At 43.3% G+C, this 23,043-nt stretch overlaps 1 protein-coding gene across 3 annotated transcripts in view; it reads left to right on the top strand.

The window, feature by feature from the left end:
* Nucleotides 1-1,399: 1,399 nt before the first annotated feature.
* The window catches only part of ACSL1 (acyl-CoA synthetase long chain family member 1), a 43,887-nt gene continuing 22,243 nt past the window's right edge, over nucleotides 1,400-23,043 (top strand). The window contains exons 1-5 of one of the 3 annotated variants that reach the window (XM_079989915.1): nucleotides 1,400-1,746; nucleotides 13,532-13,769; nucleotides 20,871-20,985; nucleotides 21,356-21,420; nucleotides 22,409-22,510. In XM_079989915.1, coding sequence (XP_079846041.1) covers nucleotides 13,575-13,769; nucleotides 20,871-20,985; nucleotides 21,356-21,420; nucleotides 22,409-22,510 — 477 coding nt within the window. In that variant the 5' untranslated portion in view covers nucleotides 1,400-1,746; nucleotides 13,532-13,574. Of the gene's footprint in view, nucleotides 1,747-1,932; nucleotides 2,079-13,531; nucleotides 13,770-20,870; nucleotides 20,986-21,355; nucleotides 21,421-22,408; nucleotides 22,511-23,043 lie in introns of those variants that run through there. The other 2 variants (XM_079989913.1, XM_079989914.1) reach the window with 2 other exon arrangements.

Below are 23,043 nucleotides of genomic sequence, written 5' to 3'. Positions count from 1 at the left end.
GGTTTAAAGGTTTGAAAACAGAATAGCAAAATGATACTTCAAGCATTTTCCCCCCAATACTGTTTCAATACTGAAAGAATACCTTTCAGTACTGAAAGAATACCTTTTGGGTGTCTCTCCATCAAACTTTTGCTCATGATAGAGAGATTTGAGTCTGTCTCCTAGTCCTCTCCCTTCTCCAGTTCCTCTGAGAGGAACACAGGCAGCTGCATTAGTTAAGACCATTGGTCCATCTAGTGGAGTATTCAGATGGGACATTCTCTGCCCTACCTGGAGATACATCTTGGCACCTTGTGCAAGTCCCATTCTCACAGGTATTTACCATAAGGAGGGGGGAGGGATGTAAACTTTGGCAAGCTCTATGAGTTACCACTGTGGGCAACTAATCATGTTTGTTGTTGTTTAGTCGTGTCCGATTCTTTGTGACCCCAAGGACCAGAGCACGCCAGGCACTCCTGTCTTCCACTGCCTCCTGCAGTTTGGTCAAACTCATGTTTGTAGCTTTGAGAACACTGTCCAACTATCTCATCCTCTGTCGTCCCCTTCTCCTTGTGTCCTCCATCTTTCCCAACATTAGGGTCTTTTCCAGGGAGTCTTCTCTTCTCATGAGGTGGCCAAAGTACTGCAGCCTCAGCTTCAGGATCTGTCCTTCCAGTGAGCACTCAGGGCTGATTTCCTTAAGAATGGGTAGGTTTACTGAGAAGTAATTCAGCGGCAAATGTGCAGTCGAAGAACACTCTCTTTCCTCCCCTATAAAAAGGGTGGTAGGTTTGTTTCATTTATTTGGGGGGGGGGGGGTAAGCACTGAAGTGATGCTGATTCCTAGGGTTTGTTCTCCCAAGCCACAGATCCCATGGAACTCATGGAGACATGCTTCTGAGTAGACCCGTGTAGAACTGCCCTGTTAAGCCGGGTGCTTGACGGTGTAAGGGGTGTGCGCACGTTTTTGTTTGTTTTGGCTTGCTCTTGCTTCTTAAAGGGCTTAATTTTGATGGATGCTTGGTTCTTCCAGAGAACCTGTTTTTTCCTCTGAGCCGGTCTCATTCCACAGAACATGTGATGCAATAAATCAGTTTCCAGAGGGGCAGTTGCGCTGAACTAACCCCTTCCTTACAACAACAACAACAACAAGCGAGGTGGCGCGCAGCGGAGTCTTACGCCACCTTTTAATTACTAGCCGCTTTATGGCGACATCAGCTTTCGCGGACCAGACCCTCGATCCTTAATGCGCATCCACAGCTAGGTGGCGCGAGCTGCGGTAGCTGGCGGGCAGGCGAGCGCACGCCGTGGATCCCTTGAGAATGCGCAGAGCGCAGCCCTTCCGCCCGCGCGCAGTCCCTCCCTCCTCTGCAACTCCGAGTTCCAGGCCAACCCCGAACCACTGGCTCTGCCCCGTGGCGCCCTGTGACTGACTGCGCCCGGCCTTCCTCCTCGTCCTCGTCCTCCCAAATTCCGATTGGCTGTGGGCGCAAAGGAGAGGACGCCGTCTGGTTGGCTGGCCAGCCTCCTGAGGGTCCTAGTGCCCCCGCTCTCGTTGCGCTTGCAGGAAAGGCGGGCCCGACGCGACGTAGCCACACGCTCTGCTGCCGCCACAGCTCCGGCCGGGGCTGTTTTGTTTTGTTTCCTTTTTTTCTTTTTTGCGGGCCGCTTAAATAGGACGGGCCGGGCGCTCCAGCTGCAGAGCGCCTCGTCGTCGTAGCCGTCGCCGCAGCCGTCGCCACTTGGCCAGGGGCGAGACGAAAGCAGGTGGGTGAGTCAGCCCGCCAAGACCGGCGCCTGTCATCCCGCAAGAAGAGGGTTGAGCCCGGCGCGCGGCGGGAGAAGCTTCCGCGGCCCGCGGGGACTTTCCCGCTTCTTCCAGGCGGACCTTTCCTTCCCGGCCGCCGCCGCCGCCGCCGCCTCTGTGGCTGCTGCCGGGAAAGGGGGCGGGGAGGAAGGGGTCGCCCGGGCTCGAGAGCCGCACGTCAGGAAGCTGAAGCTTTCAGCAAGGGGCCTCCCCGCCATACATAGCCCGACTGGAGAGGCGGCGCCGCCGCCACGGTTTGCGGGGACCAGGCGAGCCTTGCCATCGAGCCGAGGTCGGTCGCAGCATCTTCGGGGAGAGGGGAGGCCTTGGCGGAAGGTGGTTTGGGGGAGATGATGTTCCAGGTTGTCTAGGGCTCTGGAGATGGCTGGCACTGGGCTCCTCCGCATGCCGCCCCCGGCGAGACTGAAGGCGCAGATGGACGCAGATTTTCTCATTATGGTGACGGGGAAGTGGTTCGTCTTTTGGACAAGCGTTTGCTGCATTCCGAGGCACTGAATGTCAGGGCAGGGAAAGGGGAGAGTAATCCATTTTTCTCCACCGCACTTGGAATGTGTGCCATTTTATTATTATTATTATTTGCCACCACGCTAAAACTAGGAGAGCTTTTGCATATGGGCCTGTAAAAAGGTGCAGCTAGCCAGGTCAACAATGCTGCCCACTTTACCACTAACTTGCTCTCCCTTGGGCTGACTTCTTATCACATGATGGAACTTTCCTGGCTTGCTTAAGCACCATCAGGGTTTGGTAGAACAGCTCAGTATAACAATATTCTTATTTGGAGGTGGGATCCGCCTTGCAGCAGTCCTTGGACAGCTGCCCAACCAGTTGGGATAGGTGAAAGTGTCTAATGGTAGCATTGCTGCAGAAATAGTAATTTATTATGGACCAGGCCATTCTGTTCCCATTTAGGATTGCCATATTTCAAAAAGTAAAAACCAGGACACCCCAAAAGTTGTCAAGCTTTTTTTTTCTTTTTTAGGAAGCCACTGAAATGCTGTGACAGATTGGTGCAGAATATTCAACAGGTTTAGCAATTGAAGAAGTAGGAATCTTCTTCCTTGAGGATAAAAGGCTGTGGCTTCATTTCAATATTTGAACAATGGTGATTAGGCTAACCAGAGCTCATTTGGAAGCATATTCATGGTGTTTTACTGTTGGATATGTGTCAGCTTTGGTTGATGGTCAGATTATTGCTGTGGTGGCTTAATGGTTTAATGTCCTCTATTTTGGGTGTTTGGATAGCTTCTCACAAGTATGTAGAAAGCAGAAGAGAGGACACTTTGGGGGGGGTACAAGAGGGAGAAAGGAGGGAGTATGATAAAGGAAAAGGCAGACATAACCCCTATAGTATCACAAATTTGCCTAAGAGTAGAAGATGGAGTAGATACCTTCTGAGTGGATGTTTGCTTGAGTCGTATTGCTTAGTGCAAAGTGGTTCCAAAAGCAGCTTAATGAGACTTGCTGGGGTTTTTTTCAAGGTAGCTCTTAACTACATGCTTAACTTAGCTATAATCCAAAATATACTATATTTTCAGTAAGGTAAAATTAGTCTTTGATCTCTTAGTGGAGTGTCATTACTAAGAGTCCTGTTGTGCTAGAGGGCCTTATGCCACTTGGGTTCCTCACTTTTAAATGCTCTTATGGTGCCAGAAGTGCTGGTACTGTTTCTACCAGTTTGCTTGCCATAGGACTAGAGTGGTGGCCTTGTTGGGCTTCAACTCCTATCAGCCTCAGCCAGCAAGGCAAACAGCCAGGGATGATGGGTGTTGTGATACACTTTCAGTTGAAAGGATAGCCAGCTTAGTCATGCCTTACAGCAGAAATAAAACTTTTGAGGCTAACAAATATTTGGTTCCACAGATTTTTGTCAGTCACTAAGAATGAAGGACTTTAGTCCCAGAAAGCTCATTCCCTAATAAATTGATCTTTAACAGTGGCAGAACGTATGCCAATGTTGCCCGGGTTGGGCGCATGGGACGTGCCCCTGAGGGGGGCACGTGCCACAGTCCAGGGTTAGGAGAGGGGTGGGGAAGCTGCTGCCCACTCTCTTCTTTCTCTCCACCATCAGGTCAGGCCTGACCCAGGGGTGGAGTTGCGCCAGGTCCAAGCACTGCAGCCAAGGTGTAGCTCCTTCTGGCCAGGATCCGATGAAGGAGCCTACTCTGGGGGCGCCTGTTTGCGTTTGGGGCCACGGCACACACACATACACACACCCTCCCACGCTACACCTCTGATCCTTAATGTTTGTTTTTGGTTGTTCTGATAAAATCATACTGTGGTCTACTTTACAGGATTGATGTGAGGATAAAGCAACTATCAAACACTTCGCCAAACTTAAAATGCTATTAAAACAAGTAGAATGGTCCAGATGAGTCCACACTCAGTGTGCAGAGCCTATATGTAGCATACTTAGGATCATGGATAACACCTGCCTGTACCCTCCACCCAGGCAAACCTGTCCTAACAGGTAGCCACATACTGCATTTGCTGAGGACCCACATGTAAAGTCTGGTTTTTGTAGGTCTGAATATGCTGATTGTGTTCCCAATGCTTTTCTCTTTGATTTTCAGATAGACTTTTTCCAAGATTCCAAACTTGGTCACCCCTTTCTCAATTCAAAAATTGGGAGTAAGCAGGTGGGAGACACATTTTATTTTGCTTGTTCCTTATTTATCAGTTTTACATTTATATCCATTCCACCTTTCATCCAAGGAACTCAAGGTGGCACTCATGCACCCACTTTCCCCCGTGTTATTCTTGCAACCACCCTGTGAGGTATGTTAGATTGAGAGACTGTGAATGACCCAAGGTCACACAGGAACCTTTGTGCCTGAGTGGGTGACCTTTACCCTGATCTCCCAGGTCTTAGTCCATTAATATCCTTCTACTTTATTCCACATTCTGGAAAGAATGTGGAACATATAAATGAATAAGCTGGGAAAGGAGAATAATATATTTCCATAGGTTTGGAAACTTATGGGGTCCCTTTTTTAGCAGGCCTGTGTGGATCACCAATTCCAGCCTTCGTTTCTAACCAATTCAGACTGCAATCCTGCAAACACCTGTCAGGAAGCAAACCCTATGGGATCCTGAGTAACATACAGTTACTGTGGCATGAATCTGCGCAAACAATTCTGAACCAAGTTAAGCTGCTTGGTTAGGTACTCAGTATTTATATAACTGCGGTGTTTGAGCGTCTACTGTTTCCTTGAAAAGGAGCATAAAAGAGAGGGCCAGAACAGTTAATGGACACACAGCTTTTTTCTCCCATTAGAGAAGCAACTGCGACAGCAAGGACCTCTTCTGAACCAAAGAAAGACATTTTTCAGTTTAGTTACCGTAGGTGTTTGTAAAACTGCAATGATTTGCAAGGAAGGAAGATGGGAGGAAATCAGTGACCTCCTAGATGCCCTGCCAGGTCCAGTGACCACCAAAATTTTGGTGAAAACCAAAATTATACTAGCTGTTAAATTGTTGTGCTATATAAATGTGCCTGAGGAGACCAAGATTTGCCCATCAAGTACTATATACTTGTAGACTTTTGGAAGCAATATAGGTGCTCAAATTTATCCACAGCTAAGTTACAAATAGATTACTTGAGAAAAAACATTTAAAAGTAGGAATACGCTAAAACAAAATGTATCATGAAAATAACAGTGCAATCCCACTCTATTGAATTCCCTATTTAAGACCTGTTGAATTCAATGAAGCTTCTCCCAGGTAAGAGGGTTAGGACTTGTGGCCTTAACTATGTGTTTGTTGCATAACTATACCGCTTAAGACTGTAGGTAGGGTATAAACCTTCTACATTTAGCAAGCTAACATGCAGAGCAAAAGGTCCTAGCTGTGTAACAGGGCACCAGTTGATCTCTTTGTAGAAAATGTGCAGAATGTTAAGATGAGTAGAGTAGCATTTCGGCAGGTAGTTCAGGTAGTAATGCCTTTTTTGTTACGATGATGTTGACTCTGAAGTACCTATTTCTCAAGGTTATGACATTAATTCTCTAGAAGTCATGTTTGCTTGTGTCTAATGAGGTGTTGTCCAGATGCTGGCTTGAGAGAACATAATTTGCAGCTCAGTAACCTGGAATTCTGAAGCAACACACAGCCAGGGTCTGATTGTGCTGTTTGCTGAAACACTTGTAGTCACTGTAAAGATACACAAGACTTACTGCCATTTTAAATTGTTGGGAATTATGAAGACATGAGTTAGGTTGTATCTAGGTTATGAATCTGTTGGAAACTAAAACAAGTTAACTTCTGTATTCATCCGCAAACTAACGTTTAAAGTGCTCTCCAAACTTTGTTTCAGCAGCAATGGAGATTATACTTGCTTTCAGGCAAGAAAAAAGAAACCTTGTGGCTAAGATCTCTGCTTGGTTATAGATGTTTCTTTAGATGTTGCACTTGGTAACAAAACTAGAAAGAAAGAAATCACACAGGGACAACCAGGGGCTCTTCTGAGAACAAGCATATCAATGTTGAACAGCAGACTTTTTGAAGCTCATTGAGGGTTGGGGCATTTGTAGTTTATTAATACAAACCCTCTGCGTAGCGCAAGGATGTGCTTGTCACACTTTTCTCCTGGCAAACAAAGAAAAGTGTCAGAAAAGTTACATGGAATACAGAAATTTTCGTATTTTTTTGAGAATGATCTCTGCTTCAGAAAGCTAGACTTTGTTTCTTGCAAATGCATTCCAGTGATACTATTTTAAGACTATCTGCATGGGTTGCTAGCTAGGATGATGCTCAGTGTTTAGCAATGCATTGTTTCATAAACTCCATTGCTAAGTCTTCATTGAATTTTAGGGCAGTGGATTTTTTTCCTGCTCAAGGCAGAACTTGAGCACAGTCAATCCTAACTTTCTTGCTCCATCTTGTGAATGCTGAAACATCTATATATGTTATTTAAATATCACTTAAATTTCCACACATACGAGCTTCACTGTTGCCACCCAAATGCCTTGGTACCAACTGAAAACATGCCTGTGTAGACCAAACCATAAATGGCTACTTGAAACTGCTGTTTTACCAGCCTTCCAGACCATGGACCTGAATGCTTGGCTGCTGCTCTTTGTTGAAAGTTAACTTAAATTGAGTACCACCAGCTGATTCATTAATCACTGTCAAAATAATGTTTCTGATCTGTTTCATTTTCCGTTTCCCTATTGTGCTATTAAGCAATAAATGGACTTCTGCCAGACTATTGGGATGTTTTTTTTCCTGACTTACATTCTGCAGAAGTAATAGAAAAACTATTTCATTTGCACTGAGAATTGTTTTAGCTAGCTTGATGCCTATCTTAAGACATACCAATGTCTTAATGTGGCTTAGAACAGATTTCTCAAATATGACCACCTGCATTTGTTTTTTAAAAAGATTAAGTGTTCCAAAGGGAACCAAAACATGAGCAAAAGTTTCCATTTCAATCAGTAGATTCATGTTGATTAAGCATTTCTTCACCCCAAAGATAAGATGGGCTAAATTGGAACTTTAAATGGGGGACTTGCACAGCTTCTAGTAGCCCCATGTAGGTAAAACTGACTCCAGTAACAGAGCAATGCCTCTGATTAAGCAACTCATGCGATTATTTTTCCCCTCAATCAAACAGCAGAGTGGGAGGGAGAGAGGCTATTGGCTGCTGGGTTCTAACGCTATAATGAAGAAGTTGACAGTTGCCCTCGAACGATGTCTGCCTATTGGCAGACAAAAGGAGAACATTCTGCCTTCTGTAAATAGATTATTGTACTTGCTGGTAGAGGAGGAGGAGCTAGGAATGGCTGCATTCAGCCAACTTGGCTGACTTCCACAAAGCTGAGTTCAGCTGGAAAGACCACATCTTGGCTGATTCAGTATTTTCCTTATTCATGTGTCAAGGAGCTTTTGGCTGGCTTGAAGCTTAGCATTTATTAACTGAGCATGTTATAAGACAAGGACAGAAACCTGCATGCACAGCTCCCTCACTGAGCACTCTCTTCTAAAGCTAAACATTTTGGGTGGCATTTGACTAATTTGTACTCGGAGGAGACCTATTGAGATCAGTGAATTTAAGTTAGTAATAACTGACTAGGTCAGATAGCACCCTTTACTCTCTAAGTAATGACCATATTATATTTAAAGGGAGAGTTGAATTCTACCATATACACGAGATGCTAGTCCTGTCCCACATATAAAGTGTGTGTTATCTGGATGTAATATCTAGGATATTGTCCTTATTCTCAATGGACTTCAATGTTACATATGCCTGCAAAAATGTTTTACTTCCTTAGCTCTTGGGTGTAGAACTGAAGTATAATCCTGTTTGCTATATATCAAGTACTGTATATTATAATGTTAATACAACATACTAAACTATGTACCTTTGACTGGTTAATTCTACAACATGAGGCAGCTGAAGATCATCCCCAAGTAGAAACTATAAACCTGGGAGTGCAATTCAGCATGGACTCACGCTGCTTCAGTCTAATCTAGAGTTCACTGTTAATACAGACATCACAGAAGCTCTTTGGATACTGGCTTATCCATGGCAAGTTGGATTTTGTGTTTTCTGACTGAAGTGCTGTTAAATCTTATTGGCTCCTAAACTTGACACAATGGGAGCTAAATTTAGATGTAAAAGGGTTTCCCAATAATTTCATAATACGCTTAAACTTAAGTCTGAAATAGGAATTGCTAATTTCAGTGAGCTATAGTTCCAAATGGAAGTATTAAGGAGAATATTTCTCAAAATATGGGAAGTATATAACACCTCGTTGCTTATCTTAATTTTCTCTTGCCATGTCTAGTAGCCTTAGATGACCTATCTCTGCATGAGGTACATCTAACTTATTGGTGTTGCTTTTACAGGCGCTAAATAAGTTGACTGTATTTAATCTCTTTTTAAAATGTCACATTGCTCTTTATCATATGATCTTAAGTGTTATTTTAATGGCTAATTGGCAAACGTGTTCTCTTGCACACCAACTCCCACATACAGAAAGGTGGGGCAAAAACAAAATCAGCAGCAGTACCAGTTGAACTAGGGCTTACTTTTAATGAGGAATGTAGACACAATTCAGGAAACAAGTTGGTGTAGATTTTTGGCATGTTACATGTACAAAAGGGTGCAAGTCGAAGGATATGATGGCTTGATTTGAAGGCTTTGAAAAAAGACCTCATACCCAAAATATCAAAGAGCTTGGTGAATGGGGGGGGGCGTAAATTGACTGTGGTAAGTCTTTACAGTATGTGTAAGAATAACTTGGCATTCATGTAGCGATCAAAGCATATTTTGTTTCTGTAAACCTTCCCAACTATGATGCAAGCTAGACTGGTTTTCTTGCCATATTGCAGAGGACAGCGATGAGACTTCGAGTATACTGGCTTGATATTTATTTATTAGAGAAGAGAAGAGCCTGGGGGGCTTCAACTGGTAGCATCCTGCCTTACAGCTTGTGCTTCTTAACTCCTGCACTATGCAAACCGTCTTGGCCTTCAAATTAATCTGCTCATTTTGCTGACACTATTATTGCTAGGCCAGCCTTTGAACTAAGGGGAAAAGGCATTATAGACTGGAGAGAATCATAGAATCATGGAATAGAATCATAGAATCATAGAGTTGGAAGAGACCACAAGGGCCATCGAGTCCAACCCCCTGCCAAGCAGGAAACACCATCAGAGCACTCCTGACATATGGTTGTCAAGCCTCTGCTTAAAGACCTCCAAAGAAGGAGACTCCACCACACTCCTTGGCAGCAAATTCCACTGTCGAACAGCTCTTACTGTCAGGAAGTACTTCCTAATGTTTAGGTGGAATCTTCTTTCTTGTAGTTTGGAGCCATTGCTCTGTGTCCGCTTCTCTGGAGCAGCAGAAAACAACCTTTCTCCCTCCTCTATGTGACATCCTTTTATATATTTGAACATGGCTATCATATCACCCCTTAACCTCCTCTTCTCCAGGCTAAACATGCCCAGCTCTCTTAGCCGTTCCTCAAAAGGCATCGTTTCCAGAGAGATAGGTGGAGGCAGAGTCTGAAAGGCACAGCAAGCAGATGACCTTAAGTCGTACACATCACTTTGGACCCTGCTCCCATCAGATCAATAAATTGTTCCAGAGAAGCTCAGGTTAATCAGAAGTTTCCCAGCACCTTCTTATGGAGAACATTGGTGGCAAATGAGCTTTTCTGAAAGACTGTGCACCACTATTGCTCTTCTGATCTACAGTCATACCTCATATTACGTTTGCTTCAGGTTGTGCGTTTTCAGGTTGCGTCCCGCGGCGACCCAGAAGTACCGGAAAGGGTTACTTCCAGGTTTCGCTGCTCACACAGACGTGCAAAATGACATCACACGCATGCACAGAAGCAGCAAATCACGACCCGCGTGCGCAGATGCGGGTTGCGTTCTTTTCAGGTTGTGAACGGGGTTCTGGAACGGATCCCGTTCACAACCAGAGGTACCACTGTACTGAACAGCTGCAGAAGAGTGTTATGTGTGTTCTAGGCTGTGCTATGCTGAGTAGGTCTAGTCAGCCACCACTTGAACACTTGGAATGTGCAGCCTAGAACAGTCAGCAGAATCCTCTGCAATTTGCATGCGGTCTGGCAGCAGATAAACCGATGTGGAAAGTGTTCACTGAAGGCAGTCTGAAAACCACTGCCCTAGTGAAAGATTAGATGCCTGCATCAAATGCCCACAGTACAATTTATCACACTCTCAGCTGAAAGACTGTCAGTAGCATATTTTTGTCTACTGCATACAAATAGCTGTCAAAGTGTGCAAAGTGATGTGCCAAATAAGCTTTGTTGGACTACATAACTGCTGAGGTATCCATGCCTTGTAAGTCAGATACATGCTAAAATTTGAGATAGGAAACTCAGCAACTATTTAAAGATGAATCAAGAGGAAAAGTGAATGTCTCCTGTTAATCAAATCAACACTTACTTCACCACCAATGTATGCTGATAAAACATATCTATGGTATTTTTATGTGCAAAAGCTTGGGCTGCTCAAATGCACAGGAAAATAGCTTTCTGCATGCTTAAGAACAGGAGTCGGCAAAGTTTTTGTGGCTTGGGCCGGTTCATGGTCCCGCAGATGACGCAGTGAGCCGGAGTGCGCTCGCACACACGAATGTGCAAACACTATTTCCGGTGCTCCTTCCAGTGCGGAGGAGGCATGCACAGCTTCCCATTGGCTGCAGGAGCTTCCTGTAGCCAATGGGAAGCTGGCCAGTGTTGTGGAAGGCGGTCCCGCTCTGCTCTGCGCTGGTTTAGTGCGGCGCACGGGAGCCGACCGAGCGGGCAGCAGGGGCCCATGGGCCGGTTAAATGACCCGCCATGGGCCACTTGTGGCATATGGGCCTTAGGTTGCTGACCCCAGCTTAAGAATAACAAAGCAACAAAATAGTGGTAAAAAGAACAGCATTGTTTTGGACTCTGCTTTACTTACCAAAACACCCCAGTGTGGCTGGCTTAGTGCTAACACACACAAACAAACAAACAACCCCCAAATATTTAAAACATGTACAGTAGTACCTTGGGTTAAGAATTCATTCCGGAGGTCTGTTCTTAACCTGAAACTGTTCTTAACCTGAGGTACTACTTTAGTTAATAGAGCCTCCTGCTGCTACCTGGAGCACGATTTCTGTTCACATCCTGAAGCAAAGTTCTTAACCCAAGGTACTATTTCTGGGTTAGCTGAGTCTGTAACCTGAAGCGTCTATAACCCAAGGTACCACTGTACTCTAGAAGCAAACCAAAAGAGCAATAATTCCTTGAAGCAATTCTATTTAGAGCAACCCTTACCTTTTGACCTTGGTTTTGAATGTTAAGGCAGCATGTAAACACCTGATTGCTTCCTCCTATCAAGTGCAGTAGAGAGATTAGGTGGCAAGACAGGGTTAATGTAAGCCTTTAAAAGGGGCCTCTTTGACAACCTGCATGAAGTAGTTGTGCAACCAAGTTGGCTATGGTCACACTGAAATTCTTTATTGTGTGCAAAGAGCAGGCCATTCCCGTATCAGCCTGCCCCCATACACTGTGCCCTTTGTTGGAGGTGAAGTGGGTGGCAAACATTTTCCGTTGCGGCACTCCATTTTGAGAACTCTCTCTTGCAAGGCTTGCTTGGCCCTCTGCATTGCCATATTTTTGACACCCAGCAAAACCCTCCCAGACCTTTTAGAATCTTTTCCAGTCTTCAGAAGACATGGCCTAACTGATGCTTTTACGTACTGTTTTGTTGTTTTCAGAACCATTGTCATTGTGCCCTATATTAAATTTTGTAAACGGCGGACCATAAATAAAAGGTACAAAAATCCTTATATGAGCTAGTGGGCATGGCTCACGAACATCGACATTTCGTCCCTGGCACTTGCCCATTGGCATGCTTAGGGCTGCAGAGCTGATCATCAGGCTTTGCCCTTACACTGGAGAAACTGCCGGATAAAATTGTTGCATGAAGGAAGCTTTCCATTGTCTCTCCCCACTACGCCCCCCCCCATATATTTTTTAGCTTCAAACCCAATTGCAGCTCTGTCCTATTTGAGTGATATTTTTTTTCTGGGTATATTAGTAGGTAAGCTGACAATGCTACTCTATAACTGCCCTTGGTTATCACAGCCGGAAAAGGCATTGATACGCAATGACAAATGGATCCAGCATTCACAAGCTTAGTCTTAAGAGCCTGGCTCGAAACGAGCTTGCGTTGCCTTTTCCCACAACTACATTCATAATACTGTATCTCCTTCCCGGTATAGTAAAACTGTCTTCATCTTGACTGCCTTGTTCCAAAAACCCCACCAGCTTCTGCAAACAAACTCTCCACCCTGACACGTTCTCTCCCGCCCCCCTTTGAAAAGCCTTTTTGTCAGCCTTCCTCTGGTGATAGGAATGAGCTGATGATGGGCATTAATGAATGTCACTACCAGTTGTGAGTTTCTGAGGCAAACATTGTTTGCTTCCTAGCCTGCCACCCTCTGTGTTCAGTGGGGTGACTTGGTGCTCTCTTTCCATTGTCCCTCCTTCTCTTAGAGCTAAGTATGGACTGTGCCTGCTAGTTACCTTTGCCCTAGTGGGCAGAAACTTATTAAGTGTAGTCACGTGAATCGTGTCCTGAGGGACCTTGGTGTGGAGGGAAGCGTCAGCTGAGCAGGCACAGCAGGGCTTTTGGAAAAGGAAAAGGGGAAAGAAAGGGCTGTTCCTACTCTACAGTGTTTGCTGGGGATTTAAAGGGACCATTAGGATAACAATACAAGCTTAGTTAAGAGAATTTTTATACACAACTTAGGCTAGCTTACACTCTAAAAGCACTGGAGGAAAACAGGGGGCGGGGGGGGGGGAACAATTGCACACAGGCTCTTTTTAAAAAAATAGCTGCCATGGAAGAGAAGGGAAAGGAACTACTGTTGCTTTTTTGTCTTACGGCCTGGCTCTTCCAGCAGATTCTCCATTTTCCAAAAGCACAAAAATACAGCAAGAATGTATTTTGCAAACTTTGGGCACTATGTCTAACAAAGTGTGGTGCCTGCCAACAGCTGCCTTAACAAAGAAACAGAAATGTTAAACGGAGTGCCTTTGCCTGTTCAAAATCTCTTGCCTTTCTGGAAGAGGGCAAGTGGCAAGAATGCAGATGTTTCCAGCTTTGTATGATGGTAGAGCATGAGAATAGCTGCATCTCCCTCTCTAGGGGGGGAAGGGGGTTCTTTGATAACACGTTGGGTTCACAACTTTTCTTTTTTGTCAACAGATTGCTGCGTTAAAAAACAAACAAACAAGGACAAGAGATCACAATGCAAGCTCATGAATTGTTTAGGCATCTGCGAATGCCAGAACTTGGTGACGTAAGGCAGTACGTGCGCACTCTCCCAACAAACACGCTGATGGGATTCGGTGCTTTTGCAGCTCTCACAACCTACTGGTACGCCACAAGACCCAGAGCTCTGAAGCCACCATGTGATTTAGCAATGCAGTCTGTGGAGGTGGAGGTAAGGAATCGCCGTATTTCATCCCTTGCATATTTACTTGCAAGATTAGCATAGCATGTTTCATAAAAGGGTTTTTTAAGCTGTTCTGTGATGCAATTATTGGATTAAGGCATTGCTTTGAATCTGGTTGTATGTGCCAACGTGCCACCCACAGTTCATACCAGTCACATTCCTTTTGTCCCCAGAGCATATAGTTCTGTTGCAGCATTTTATATAGCTTTCTCATATTGATTGCAGCAGGCAATTATGGCAAGGTCTAGGAAGTGTGCAAAGGGAATGACTGCATCATGTGCTCAGGAGCAAGGGCTAGGGAACTATGCAAGGCAGAAAACTACATGTTGGAGTAGGCTTGGTTCAAAGCATCCATTGATTTCTGAGATGTAAACAGCTCAGAACCTTTTCTGCCGCCATGTAGGTTTGAAATAGATACTTTTCTAAAGCAATGATGAGGAACCTTTTTGGCTGGGTGTGCCAGATCCTTATTTCTCCCTACCCCTGCTGGCAAAGTTCGGCAGGTGGCTTATACTGGTACTGTTGTCAATGTACCCTCTGATATTTCACAGTGCTGCTGTAGCACTGTGTTGCCCTCCTTAGGCCAACTACAGTAACCACAGATGGTTAGTTTCCAGTTGAACAGGGATAATGTGCACTGTTTATTTAATTTATCTCTAAATCTCCCTCCATCTTCCAGGATCCCAGGGCAATTTACAGCATGCACATGAAAACAGAAATAAAACCATTCATAAATCAGCAATTCAGATAATACAACCATACAATTAAAACAACTATGTCGCATCAGACAACTTCACTTTCAGCTGGTCTCACCAAATCAGTTTCAGTAACTGAGGTTCATGAATTATTCATTTTATTTAGGTGCATTTGCATAATAACACAATTAATAGTAAATTGCTAATAAAACCACATGCAAAACAAAGTGTACCTCTTCTGTGTTGTTCCCTTAAAATAAGCTCAACACTTTTGCCCTGCACCCCCAAAACAGGGCTCTCCTTCTTTAAAAAAAAGCTCAACCTGAACCCCCCAAAAAGGGGGTAGATCACTGCCAGTTTTTAACCAAGTCTTTTGGGACTTGGCCACCCCTGCTTTAGAGGATAGTTTCTCTTTGTGCTTTCTCCTTCCCTGGCTGTCTGGCCTGGTTCCAATCCAGGCTCATTCTTGCAGTCAAAATATCCCATACAGTCCAATACAAGTGTGAAATAAAGGTCAGTAGCAATTTCCTCTACGAGCAGCTTTAACAAGCAGCTTTGAGCAAGGGGCCTGGGTAGGCTTTCACTATCCTAGTTGCCCCAGACATGACCCTTGGCAAACTTCTTTGCATTTTCTACATCTTGTGCCAAGCATAGCTATTTGTGAATTAGGAGGCCGTCTTTCCATATAGACAGAAATTTTCCATCTACAGGGTCCCTCTGGCATTCCCTTTTCTGTTTAAGTACATGTTCAGGGATTGTGGGGATTTCTTCCAGCCCTACAGGTTTTGGGGGTGAGGTCCGGCATTGTTATGCTGTGATACAGGCAATCACCAGACCACAGGTAACAAAACATTTTGAACACAGAGATGCAAAACACTGTGATTAGACAAGGCACCTGAAAATTATACTTGATTAGCTGTACTGAATTTCTTTAAATACTCTCCTGTCATTAGTTGTACAGTATATGCATCTAGTTAGATCCATGTGCAGTTTCATTTGTGTTGATGACTTTGTTTTCTGCATATGCTATTAATTTTTTTGTTCACTCATTCATTTTCATGTTAATGATATTGGTCATTAATTATTGGTCACTGTGTAGTGTGGATCTTTATTTTTACAATATTCTTAGGAATTGCATATTTTCATTCTTTTATACACCATACCCTGACCAGCCAAAGAGGAATTTTGTAATGTTTTGTAATGTTGTAAGTATTTTAATAAAATAAATCTGAAACAGCCTAATTGAAATGAGCTTGATCTCTTGCCGCAGTATACTGGAGCAATACTTTCCAGGCTCATGGCATTAAAACTGATTGTGTGGATAAATAAAAACCTTGTGCTGAACTGGCTCATACTTCGCTTTGTCTAGCAAACTATTATCCTGGATAAACTGGGGTGTTTTTGCTGAATAGGAACTGCTAACTTAGGTCTGATAAGGTATTAGTAGGGTCCTTTTCAAAACGTCAACAGATCTTGCCCATTATATTTTCCAGAGTGCTTGGGAATAATTCTTGCAAATGAAAATCCATTATTATCTGTTGCTATTTCATTGTACTTGCTGCAAAACCAATTTGATGTGTATGGAAAAGTATATCTGGTTTATGGATTTTGAGTTACACTTTGTACCTTGAAATTAAACTCTGATCAGGACTTCATTTTCTTTATCAATTGATAGGTCTGGAAGTCACTGTTCTTGAGAAGACCACTATTTCTGAGTACAGGGCAAATAATTGAGAGTTGAGGTGTGGGTATGTGCTTGCCTCTGGTTCTAGTCCTCATAGACTTCAACAATAATTCCTTCAAGTTTAGGTTAAGTATATCTGAATAAGTATTCCAGTAGATGGCAAGGAATAAATGAGGATGTAGGTCTTGCACTTCTAATAATTATGAATTTTAACAGGTTCTGTTCTTTTCCTATTAGTGTCATTAAAAAAGAAAGGCTCACATCTGATGGAAATCCAGTATTTAAGGCATGCACATTAAAGCCATCACTAGTAGTATCAAGTGAAATAATGAGCTTCTATCAGACAACGTTTATTTAAAACAAAAGGAAAAAATCTGGCTGTTCTTGGTTTTTGCAACTCTTGCTCCTACTAGGTGACATTTCCTTAATGGGCCCAGGGTGACCAGTCATCACAGGCCGGAAGGATTACCTTATATCCCATCAGGATCACTCACTTGCCCAACTTGTACTGACCTTACACCGTGATCAGATGTAAATGTTTGACTCTACTAGCCAAACAAGAAGCATATTTGTGTTTGCTTGCGTGGAGTAACTACCAATTCTTTCTGGAAAATTCTTGGAACTTAGCTGCAAATGAATTGATTTGTTTTTTATGCTAGTGCACACATATGGTCAAACAGAAATAGCTCCACCATTTTCTCCAGGAGCTTGTGAATTTCGGTTGTGCATACCATAACCCTGCTCCAGAGGATCTAATGCCGCACTGAACTTCAGAGGCAGCGTCCTCAGTGGTCCAGGGTCAGAGACAATCCTCCGCTCCAAAGTCTGGAGAAGCGTATGGACCTTAGGGACTGCCTCATACTCTCCAAAGTGCAGCCATACTCCTCAACCACCTCCTGAACTGCTTCTCCCCTTCTCACTGCTTACAATTCAAGCACCAGCCAGTGCTTCCTGCAGAAGCTTCCACTTCTGGCCACCAATTGCCTTCTCCCCAATTGGGCTGGAAGAGACAGGGATCTGCTTGCAGAATGTTACTCTATATGAAAGACATGTGTGCAGCAGGGTTAAAGGCTTTAGCTTATATCCATAGATATTACATCCTTCCTTCCTTCCTTCCTTCCTACCTACCTACCTTTATTTCAAGGTCCTCCGAGCTGCAAACCAATATTTGTTATAGCAACCAGTTGGTGTCTGTGGGGGTTTTTTGGGGAAATGTCTGAAATGCAACACAGAATTTTCTAACTTTAAACCATGACATAGCCTAATGGAGGAAAGAGAACAAAGCCACATCTTCTAAAATTCCCCTTTTTCACAACTGCTGCTGTTAAGACAGCCTGCCCTTCTGTACTCTAATGTTCCTATAAATCCTAGTTTGAAGTCCCTTTGGGCCTCCTTTTCCCAGCATCCTTTTCATGGTTTTGCAACTGGGGTGCTGATTTTAACAGAGCTACCTCATGGCATTCTTTCAAAAGAGCGGCTGGTAATGCTGACACTCTTTCCATAACCTAATAAACCGGTAGTTGGCAAATAGCTGTTGCAAAATACCAAGTTTCTGATGGTTAGTGGGTGGCTGGCAATCTGGGCACTGCTGGCTCGGGTTGTGTGCTCTCCCTAAATCAACAAGAGCTTGCTCACAGCTGACAACACAATAGCTTCCTCAGGCATACATCCAAGGATCCTTTCACTCCAGAGAAGTGTGCCTGCAACAAAAGAGTCTTGAGAACTACCGGCACTTCTGCCATTCTTCTCCCAACCTCTTTCAGTGAAGCCGCTGGCTGACAGCAGGCCAATTGCTGTAGTTCAGGCATAGGCAAACTTGGCCCACCTATGCCTGCTGTAGTTCCCCTCCCTCCTTCCACTGCCAGTAAACTAGGCGCTGGAATATTATGCTGTAAAGCAGCATGCAAAATTCCATGTGCACAATGAGAGCTGCAGTGGTCTCTCAAGAGCCTGAGTTGGGAATTAGTTTAGATTTTTCCTCTTGCTATGAATTTTAGGGGAAGGGTATATAACTCAGTGGTAGAGCATCTCCTTTGAGTGTAGAAGGTCTCAGGCTCGATCGCTGGCATCTCCAAATAAGATCCTTTGTCTGAAGTTCTGGCAAGCCGCTACTGAACTAATGGACCAAGGGTCTGACTTAACGTTGTGTATGCATTAAAACGCAGCAAGGTCCACCCCCCCCACCTCCCATTGCCTTTAAAATCACATCTGCACATGATTGTACACATCTGTACAGTTGGATGTGTTTCCAAGTCAAGTGCTGCCTGCCCACACCTGTGGGCGGAGAGGGGGAGTGGTTGTCCTCATACGTTTGCTAATTGGATTGAAATTGGTTTGGGGGAAAACAACATAAAAACGCAGTATCTCTCAAGGAACTTCAGGACAGATGTGGATTGTGGCTAACGTGTGTACACTGCTTCACAAACCCAGCAGTGGGATCACACTGGATGTTGAGTAAATAGCCTTGTGTACACTGTATAAGGCAGCTTCCTATGTTACTACGTTTGGCAGTCTTATAAAAGCTCATCCTTTCTGAGCTTCACCTCACCCCCATTTCTCCTACAGGAAATATTACCGATACACCTTTAAAAGGTGGCAGCGAGGATTTCTGTATGAAGTACTGGACTTAGGAAGTTTAAATGCCACGTATTGACTTGCTAGAGAGTTTTTCTTTATCAGCACTGCTTCGTGCCATAAACCAGAGTCTGTAGGGCAGTTATTCTCCAGCTAGCTTGTATGGATGCAAGCTTCTGTCTAAAGAACAATGGGATGTGGTTAACTTTGATTATCCTGCTTATATTTTAAGATAAAAAGCCTGAGGCATTTTTTTATGGTACTGTGTACAGTTACACCCTAAAATTATGGATACATCACATGTGTATGATACAGATAGTGCTCTTTCAAGGAACCACAACCACTTCTACCACCTTGGGACAAATTCAGGTTTGCTATTGCTTCATCTTCATCGTCGTTTTATTATTTATACCCCGCCCATCTGGCTGGGTTGCCCCAGCCACTCTGGGCAGCTTCCAATACATATAAAATCACAATATGATGTCAGACATTAAAAGCTTCCTGATACAGGACTGCCTTCAGATGTCTTCTAAAAGTTGTGTAATTTATCTCCTTGACATCTGATAGGAGGGCGTTACACAGGGAGGGTGCCACTGCCGAGAAGGCCCTCTGCCTGGTTTCCTGTAACTTCACTTCTCACAATAATGTGTGAAATGGCCCTAAGCAGCAAGGTAAATGAGAACATAGGAAGAAAGCCTGTAAGCTTCTCATTGAGTAGAGAGCACTTTGCCATCAATTAGTCATATGTGTTAGATAGGAATGGTGCAAATAAAGCATTTCTTATTTGAGGCATTTCTTATCTTGGGGTTTTTTGGTTGCTGGGATAGTGAGTGATCATGATCACAAGACGTCCACTTACAAAGCAGGCCTTCACTGAAGAGTATAGTATTCTATAGTGATGACGAGGAGCTTCTAGTTCATAAAATGTCACTTTGAAAACTTGATCAGCTGACTAATTCTTTCAATGAAACTTTCATGTAAAACACAAGTAGTATTTTATATAGATGTCTGTTCTTGACTAAGAAACTCTGTGTGAGAACTAGTTTGAAACCAGCTGAACCAGTTTTACAATGAAAAATTCTTTTCCCGAGCGAGCTGTTTGTAAACACACCAAAAAGGTGCTTCCAGACAATTACCTTCTTTGCAAGGTGAGCAGTGTGTATTACAGTGGAAAGGGGTTAAAATACACGCTGTACAAATGTTTAGGGCGCAGGTGCAATTCTTATACTTTAATAATGTACTAAAGAGAAATCTGGTTTCTGAGGCAGCTTTTGTCAGTGGTTGTAAAGCAGGTGTGAGAAACTTTTGGTCCTCTAGATGTTGCTGAACTACAATTCCCATCAGCCCTAGCAAGCATGGCCAGTAGTCAGGGATGATAGGAATTGTAGTTCAGCATCATCTGGAGTGCATTACATTGGCTACCACTGCCTTGGAACAAGGCAATTGCAAAAGATGATACAGTTATTGCAGCATAATGTTAGACTTTTCTCAACTTTGGTCTAGTTTAAGTGGAAATGAGAAACCAACCTTTTGCAGTGACTCATTGACCTTATAGTGTGTAGAGCAGGAGTTGCCAATGTGATGTCCACAAACACACATGTTCCCACCGGGTCCCCCATCCCCTTTGATGTTAGGCTTGAAAGAAGCATTTTGTTTAGCAATGGAATAGGTTGTGGTGTGTGTGTGTGTTGCCCACAATAGTTTACAGATGTGCCCATGACTGCAAAAAGGAAGGCAACCCCTTTTTAAGTTCAACATTTTATTCTATTCAAACAAATTTATAAGCATAGGATTACTAATTCTAGAATGCACTTCCTTTCTGCAAACTGCAACTAGACTACGTTATCAGCACTAATTTTTGTTTTTGTGTCCGTATCAACCAAATACAGCTGAACTTAGATTTAACTGTATGGGATGCCCTAGTATTGTAGCAGGAATGAAATGAGATAGGAACTGAATTTATATCTGTCACACTTTTTAGCCAGAGTTTTGCTTCTTTCGTTGACATGCTTCCTAATTCAATCAACTGTTGCAACAACCTAGTCACTTGGCTGTTACTGTCTGACATCAAAAAGAAGTATCACACAGGACGCTTTGGAGAAAGAAATGTGTATTTTAACCTTCTTTTATCTACAGGGTGAAGACCATGCCCGAAGATCATCACTACTTGATAGTGATGAGACAATGTCATACTACTATGATGATGTGAAGACAGTTTATGATGTCTTCCAAAGAGGAATGCATGTTTCAAGTGAGTATTCATACTTTGGGAAAGCAAACTGGAACAGTGCTCTAGTCACCTGAAAGAAAAGTAGCTGACTGCTTTCATAGTGCAGTAAAATATTGTCTGCTGAAATAGCAAATAGTAATCAGCTAAACTTTCAGAACCTGATGATTGAAGATTAAAGTGAGAACTGTGTATCATGATGGTTTCAATATTGACATTGTGAGTAATTAAGCCTTGCACATGAATTTTTAACTTTAGAATCGTGTTTTTTTTTTGGGGGGGGGACTAGATTGAACCATCTGGTGGTGGAGTGAACTAGAATCTCCCTTGTATTTCTTTCTTTTCCTTTTTAATTGCTAAAATTCTTAAACCTTTTAAACTTTTATCACTGTAGACAATGGCCCTTGTTTGGGTGTAAGGAAACCAAATCAACCATATGAATGGATCTCTTACAAGGAGGTAAGTGGACACAACTTTGTGTATGTTGATGAGGTTGGTGTTTGGTTCTTTTGATGCTTACAGCAGTCAAGTTATTTCCTTTCAAAAATGTTGGGATGAGGGAAGTTCAACAGCCACAATTACTGGGTGCATACTTAAGTGGCCTATGTTCTTTATGTTTATATTTAATACAATTTTTTTTGTTAAGTTTCACTAGTATCCAGGCTTTATGTGTTGCACACTTGCCTAATCTATAGTTCAACAGACACTTTCAAGTAACTTTCAAAACTTGAATTCTAATCAGTTTTTCCTTTTGTGAACTTCCTTATATTTCTTGTCCCTTCCTTTCTCTTTCAATCCCTGAAAAGCCTGTCTGGAGGGGTCAGAGGCTCCAGACCCAGTGCACAATGGGGAAATTACCCAGAATGGGTGGGAACTTTGGGCAATAGCAGACATCTGATTGGTTTGGGGTTTTTTGAGGGGGAGGACTTTATTCAATTAACTTTCTCAAGTCAACTTATCTTAGAATCTAAGCCATCATGTTTCATTGTAACTTGGCTAATATATATCACGAGAGAGATATTACGTGTTGGAAATATTGATCCTGTGTGTGATCCCTATAATATTTCGTATTCTTAGCTAAACAGACTTAACAGCATTCCCACCTACGTATTCAAATTGAGTATATCTCAGCTCATTTAAAATCTGATTCTTCTATGTGGTTTGTGAATTTAATGGCCAGGGCAGTTGTGGAATTATTCTTAGCTCTGCCTAGGCATAATTTTTTAGAGCAGATACCTGGCTTTTAAAAAACAGGCTTCCATCCTACTCATTAATGGTATATAGCTTCCCTTAAGCATTGGCCAGTACCTGTGCGAAATGTGTAAAGTGGCTAAGGTTACTGAAGAGGCTGAGCAGGATAAAATGGAAAATTGAACAGTAAACTCCTACATGCTTTCACAGAATTGGTAAGTGATGCACCTTTACACAGACGTGTGTTTTCCCCCAGGTTGCAGAAAGAGCAGAATGTGTTGGCTCAGCACTTCTGAACAGAGGCTTCAAACCATCTCCTGATCAGTTCATAGGAATCTTTTCACAGAACAGACCTGAGGTAATCAAAGACCATCATTAGGCTGATAACTCTTGTGAAATAAGGTAGTCCAGTTGTATAGCTTTGCGTCCCTGGGAAGATGAGCTTCCATGATCCTAATTTCACCCAACCCTGTACACAGTGCAACACCAGTACAGAGTGAATGGTTGGGAGGTTGCCATCGTCCGTAAAAATCACATCTTGCTCACTAGGAAACCACTTCACCTGGAAGCCAGAATCAAGGGTTTGGTCTCCCCTTGCAAGGAAGCTGCCCACCCCTCAGCTGATCAAGCCCCCATACTGCTCTTCCTTGCAGGAACAGAGCAGTATGGAGCTGGGTGATATATCTCGACTGCTTCTTCCTCCCCTAAGGTGGGGAGGAAGAAGCAGACAAGATACTTTTCAGACACTGTGATATATCAGCATATACTGATATTTAGCTGCTGATATATCATGATGTTGAAAACCAGATATTGCCGAGCCCTAAATTGCAATATCAACTCTTACACACCTGGATATGCACTTACAAATTCTGTTGTTAAGAATGCATTGAC

The sequence above is a fragment of the Podarcis cretensis genome (assembly GCF_951804945.1).
Source record: "Podarcis cretensis genome assembly, chromosome: 9".
Lineage (NCBI taxonomy): Eukaryota > Metazoa > Chordata > Lepidosauria > Squamata > Lacertidae > Podarcis > Podarcis cretensis.
This window is presented reverse-complemented; position numbering and strand designations above follow the sequence as displayed.